Source organism: Homalodisca vitripennis, chromosome 4 (genome assembly GCF_021130785.1).
Source record: "Homalodisca vitripennis isolate AUS2020 chromosome 4, UT_GWSS_2.1, whole genome shotgun sequence".
Lineage (NCBI taxonomy): Eukaryota > Metazoa > Arthropoda > Insecta > Hemiptera > Cicadellidae > Homalodisca > Homalodisca vitripennis.
The window spans coordinates 67,064,475-67,071,192 of NC_060210.1; the positions used below are offsets into that span (position 1 = coordinate 67,064,475).

The 6,718-nt window shown below is 31.7% G+C and overlaps 1 protein-coding gene across 2 annotated transcripts; it reads left to right on the plus strand.

The window, feature by feature from the left end:
• The first annotated feature begins 2,049 nt into the window (after positions 1–2,049).
• LOC124359439 lies at positions 2,050–6,429 on the plus strand. Of its 2 annotated transcripts, none has more exons than XM_046812180.1 (3): positions 2,050–2,163; positions 3,965–4,123; positions 5,551–6,429. In XM_046812180.1, the coding sequence occupies exons 1-3, from the start codon at positions 2,133–2,135 to the stop codon at positions 5,943–5,945; spliced, it is 585 nt and encodes a 194-aa protein (XP_046668136.1). In that variant the 5' UTR covers positions 2,050–2,132; the 3' UTR covers positions 5,946–6,429. The 2 variants fall into 2 exon arrangements, with proteins under 2 accessions (XP_046668136.1, XP_046668137.1); XM_046812181.1 differs by having other exon boundaries at positions 2,073–2,163; positions 3,973–4,123.
• The last annotated feature ends 289 nt before the right edge of the window (positions 6,430–6,718 follow it).

The window sequence follows — 6,718 nt, forward strand, 5'->3', positions numbered from 1 at the left end:
CAAGCAAACAAGCTCATTTATAGTCCCTCGTTGACATGGCAATAAACGAGAACATTAGAGTATTGAGTAGTATGTTTTATCCAAAGGACCTTAAATTTGCACAATACACACAAAATACACAATAGACCTTGAATACGTTGAACACAAAGGTTAAAATCGAATAGGAAATAGTAGAAAATCTAAATCTTAGTCCTAGTAAAAAAGGTAATAAATGAAGTGAAGTATTCCGTTTATATCATTGTATAATCACCTCATCGTACATCACCTCCTTGATGTCAAAGATGATTTATTATTATAATTAGCTGATGAAACCGTTTCATGATCTTGCCTTGGTAATCTATACGTTAATAGGTTTAAACATGTGGGACCTTGTAAGTAAATGCTATATTAAAAAACCCTAAATGCTATAGTAAATGCTGTAAATTAATAAACACGAATTGTCACGAAGTTTGTTTTAAAATCGATTGTTTTATACAGGTCACACTTATGTTTTAAATGCATGACTTTGCAAGTCTCGGAGATTTTCCATTGGTTGTAAGGAAAGGTTGATGAGATAAGGAGGTGGCAAGGAGGAGGGGTGAAGGGGGTTACCAAGTTCCGGAGAGCTGCACTCTAACAGTTGTTGACTTTGACAATATTAACAGAACTTTAAGCAAGAGACAGGAAACTTGTAGGTATTATATACTCTCTCTCACCGAGCGGAAGCAATTCAACGCGTAAATAATTCGCTTCTCAGGTCTTTCTTGCAATTGAATAAATTTCAAACAAATAATCTTATAGGCTAGACTGTGTAATGTAAATAAGGGGTCATAGTCAATGAATTCTAAATAGCATAAAACTTTTAGTAAATGACTGTACAAATAAAATAGTTTTTATAAAGATGGCACTATATTTCGGTAAAAACCGTTTTCGGGTGCATAAATTGTATAAAATATAACCGAAAATAATACAAACAAAGGTAAATAAAGAGTGAATAAATAATAATATATACAGATGAGATGAACTAAATAATTCTTCCATATGTTGATTTCAAGTTTAGACTTTTTGGCTAAGTTATCTGATTTTGAGTCCATGTGGAATTTTGGTCTTTAAAACTAATTACTGTGCTTTTTTAATGTTCTGAGGTAAACTGGGTTTGAATTTTGATGCACTTGCCAAATAAATTTGACAGAATATGTGTTTTCAAGAGTCTCGTTGTGATTTTGATCAAAAGTGACGACAGTTTTTTTTTAATCTTGGTGATTATAATCGAATTGGTGTCATGTATCCCTTATATATATATATATATATATATAAAACATATATACATATACATATAACATTATGTTTATATATATATAAACATAAATAATAAATATATATATATATATACATGGATTTATAACTCCATATAAGAAATAATATTTATTTTATTATTCTTATAATGTATATATATATATATATATATATATATACTAGCTGTTTCCCGCGGCTTCACACGCTTATCGTAAGCTTTGCCTGTGTATCAGCACTTCTGGTTCAAGTGAATTATATTTTAAATGCCGATGTAGAGTTTACCTTGTTGCCACGATTAAGAAAATCTGTTTGATTAAAGTCAAATATATGTCAAAACCTAGTGCCTTCAAATAATGTTTGGTTAATTAAAATACGTAACTGTCACGTGATTGCAGTTTATAATGCGCAGAGTCGCTTTGATAACTTTTAAATTTTGCAGTGTCGCCTGGTGCTGAGTTGCATTGATGGGCATAGCATATAAACCTTCTACGTGGTAAAAATACATATACATACAAATTTTAATAATGATCGGTAAAATAGTTTCCAATTCCATGGAGGACAAACACACAAACATTCATTTTTTATATATATAGATATATAATATGTATATATATATATATATATATATATATATATATATATATATATAAATATATATCAAATAACTAAACAAATAATACAAGTGTATTATGTACCATTACTAGTTTCTATCTTAATATAACATTTAAACCACTAATACATTTATGTTGATATTATAATTTAAATATATACCAGCACAAATCAAAAGACCATTCACTAACAATGCTCATATCGGTTCTTGATACGAGTTTGTAGCACTTGAGATAAGATAACATGGGATGACTACTCACAGTTTTCTGGCTCTATTCTGTAAGTAGTAACATTAACATAATATTGGTTGTTTCTTGCAACAGCCAATCATTTTCGTTCCATTACTCAGTTAAATAAAAACAAATGTGCCAACAGATTTTATATATAAACAAAATTTGTATAATTGGATAATGCATAATTTAGTTTCAGTAATTATTATTGCTATTAGGCCTACATATTTGAGCGACCCGGTTTCAACTCTCGGTGGAGGTGCTACCATTTCTAAATCACTGCTGTTGTATACAAAATTGTAAAAAACATTTGATAAATTATTATAAAAAACATTAAGGTTTTCAGCAAATAGCCAACAATACAAAACTTAATGAATGGTAGCTGTCAATGTGGGCCATGTGATGTCTCATTAAATCTGCTCTAAATCAGTTATTTACTATTGTATTTAAATAATTTTGGTGTCATTAGATTTGGGACACAACCCTATAAAAACTGGTATTCATGAGGAAAATTTCAGGTTTTAATCTATTAAAAGATTTAATGGTCGCCATTTTGAAAATTCTCAAAATAATAATATCATTATATTTTTTCAGTAACTGGCCTTCTTATCGTTACCTTTAGAGCCGTTTTGGTATAATTTCATATATATATATATATATATATATATATATATATATATATATATATATATAATTTTTTACATATTATTGTTTTTATAAAAAACGCATACAGACAAACAGAAAATAACCATCGGAGATCCATCGTCATGGTAAAATATGTTTGTCTTGATGTGAGAAATAACGTGGTATACCTTTTTTAGAGAGTTATGGGACAATCTGTATATCTTAATTCTTGAACAACATTGTTTAGCTTGTCCTATAACAGCAATAGTCTATTTTTAAATTAACTACCAGAATCCTTTCTTGTCATTACTTTTTTTTGTTTTGTTTTTGAAAATTATAATTATCAGTCCAGATATCATGTAAGATTAAATTTAGTTTTGTTACATTGTTGTATTAGATTCCTCAGTTGCTTGAACTAGTCACTGACGGATATGTATTGTTTTGTCATACTTATTCAAAATAAGTCAAAGTTACTAAAGCTGTAAAAAAATCATCAATTGGTAATAGTGTCTAATTGTTGTTCTCGTATTTTCGATTAAACAATGAAACTCAATTGTTATTCCATGTATTGATTAAGTGATTAAAAACATTTACTTCCACATTTAAGCTATTCGTGAAATATGTATTTACACAATATAACTTCTTACAAAAACATCCAAGTCCACCCCAAAGTTGGAAACTATAATAACCATAACGTATTCTATGACTTATATAAGTAAATAGTTTGGTATAAATACCTTAATTTATAGTGTTTTTATCCAGTTTTAAAACTATCATGGTTGTATTAAAACAAGTCATTCAGGTTGTATTATCTGAAATGTATGAAACGAACACGGATGTTTTAGAATGTAGGTTAACATTACGGGGTTAACAAAACAGCGTTGTTCATAAAGATAACAGCTTTTGGTGATGGTGATTTCACAATTCATCTATGACATAGTTATATGTATGTTGTTTATCTACGAGCATGTTGTATATCTATAGAAAATACGTTCCACAGTTAGAGTGATTTGCAGTGATCGTTATATATGTTTATATTGGATGTTCATTGTGCTTCATTTATATCAATATATAACTATATATTACGCATATTTGGAGCCAACACGTTTGCGGTCAAAGTTTTTACGCAGTATACTAATCTTTTACTCGTTAAAACCTTATGAGCAAGATGAACTCATTCAGAAACCTACTAGTACATATATCGGGCTATAGTCTGAAATCCTCAGTGTTTCAGGAACTGTGGCATTGCAGTAATGGATGGTGTTTCTACCACTGCCCGAAGTCGCCTCGAGGTGAAACAGTATGCGGGCTCGACAGCAAGTTGGGGGCAAAACTCTTCCCGAGTCGATGTCTCATGTGGAAGACGAATTATTGCCAAACAACTGGTATGAATGTTTGTTTCACTTGACGATAATTCACACTGTTTTCCAGCTCAATTATAATCGTCAGTCAGGAAAGAAGTAATATTCATGATTACCTGACAGTATTGTACGACGCTCTGTCCTATCCATTCAAGGACAAATACGCGTGATGAGTGACAATCTTGTGAAACAAAGTACAAACAGGATCACTTGAGACTCATTTTTGCTATAAAGATCATAGCTTCATCAAGTAACTGAACCAAACTTAGTTGTGTATTATGATTGTATTCAATTAAAGCTTAAAATAATCTAAATTAAACCAGAATATGTGTACATGGAAATAAAAAGACAAATATTTGTGTAGGAAACAGGATTTTCCGGATATTGGTTGGTGTTCAGTGATACTAACTAGTAATGAAGTTCATACTATTAGCGTTATCATTTTATCACACTATTTAAATATTTTATCACCAAATAAAAGGTATTTTTAGAGGTTTGATAACTCATAAAGTTGAGTTGTGATCAAACTCCTCTACTAGATTCATGGACTATTTGAGGCAATAGGTATTCATGGCCTTTTATCAGCTACTCCCACGATGGTTAGTCTTCTTGGTGCAGTGTCCGGCCAATTTTGGTACAGTTAGTTGTGTGTCTGGATTACCCATGTCTTCAGATAGAAATTGAGAGTCATTCTTATCAATTATCTAATACAATGACACACATATCAATCGGTTTCTTATCCAAATTTACTTTTAAGTCTGTTGTTTTCTCTTTTATCACTAGTCTATTACATACTTTACGCCGGCTAGTACCCTCTGATCAGTCTTAGGTGGTTTGTAGACGAATGCAGACGTATTTTGACCTGTATTCCGTAGTTCAGTTTTAATGATTAGTGTTGTGTATAGTTTTTTATTAAGTGCATGTTTTTAGAGTTAGTGAAGTTGACAAACAAAATGGTGGTTGTGATTCCTGACTTAGGCGTGCCACAACGCTTCGGTAAGCTCTGTTTATTTTAACCTAGTTTGTATTGTCTATTAGGTTCGTTCTTTATCTGAAGAAGAGATCAGATTGCAGATCTCGAAACGTAGTATTACTGATTTCTTGTTTCACGGAACGATGGCAACTGTCCGGAAAAGATCCTGTTTCCTTCGTAAAGCAATAGTTCGGCACACTGGTTGAACAGCTTTTAAGAAGTCACATTGGTGACTTTAATTTACTTTTGAATCACATAAATTTTGAAGTTGTGTTTCATGAAAACCTCTATTAACTTATAAAACTCCTGAGTTTACAGATTTAATGTATTGAAGTGTAAACAAGGTATGTGCATTTAGTATAAACTATTTTACCTGAGCTTAGTTTGTTCATGAGAAACTTAAAATAAAAACATTTTGGAACTATGATAGTACATTTAAACAATATAAATAACGTGTTTACCATTTCACTCTGTACAGATTATCAGGAACTGGAGATGCAGGAATGCCTGGATCTATACCCACAAGTCTTATACGACTTCCTGACCATCAACCGCAGTGTGGTGAAGTATGAGAAGTTAAAGAAGTATTGGGGTGTCCGAACTTTCAGGCGTTTTCTTATCATTTTCGCCTGGATCAGCCGTTTAGGGATGGCCCCCTTACCTCCTTTTCCACTCTGGTTACTCTTTCGTCCTGGCTTTAGTATGCCTCCAGGTTGGCCCCCACCAGGCTTTCGTATGCCTCCAGGTTGGCCACCACCAGGCTTCGGTATGCCCCCCAACTTTCCCGGGATATCTATGCCCCCAGGTTGGCCGCCGCCTGGCTTGGCTGTACCTCCTGGCTGGCCCAATCCTTCCTGGAATCCTGATATTTAAAGTACTGTTGTAACCATCATTACTATATACAGTAGGCCTATCATAGTAAAAGAGACATATCTAGTTGTATTTTTATTGATTTTTTTTACAAACGTATCACTTGGTACATCTCGTCAATAACAAATAGTACAGTTATATCAAGTTAACTTTTGATTGGGAAACCTACCAGAGTGTTTAAGAAGGAAGGCCTCATATTCTATTTGCATCAGAACAGTACTAAATGCTCTCGTAAGACTGGATTCCTCCCTACTTCTATAAACAAATAAATAATTTTTACTACTAAAAATTAATTAATAAACAAAATATTTTAACTCGTACATTTCAACGGAGTATTTATGCTAGTTTTTTTGTTTTTATTCAATCTGTAACTCGGCACCTTTTGTAGATATAAAACCTTTTTGTCAATTCATGTTTATAAGAAATAGTTTTTGTACAAAATGTTTAAATTACGCTTATACTAGGTAATAAAGAAATGTTAACCTTTTTCTGTGTTATACTTATTTGCCAACCGAGGTCGTCATCTATTAAAATAAGGAAATATAATAAGTAACGTTGAACCTTTACATTTAAATTTCTTGATAAGAATGGCCGAGTAAATTAAGAAGTTTCACAAGCAACGTCTTCAAAGAAATTTATTTTTTTGTAGATGATTTCCACTGAAACAAAAAATAAATGAGAAGCAGAATACATTATAAGGAACCATCTATTATAAAGGTTACCATAATCTGAGACACTCGTCAAAGTACAATTTAGATTGCGTTCACATATAGAAA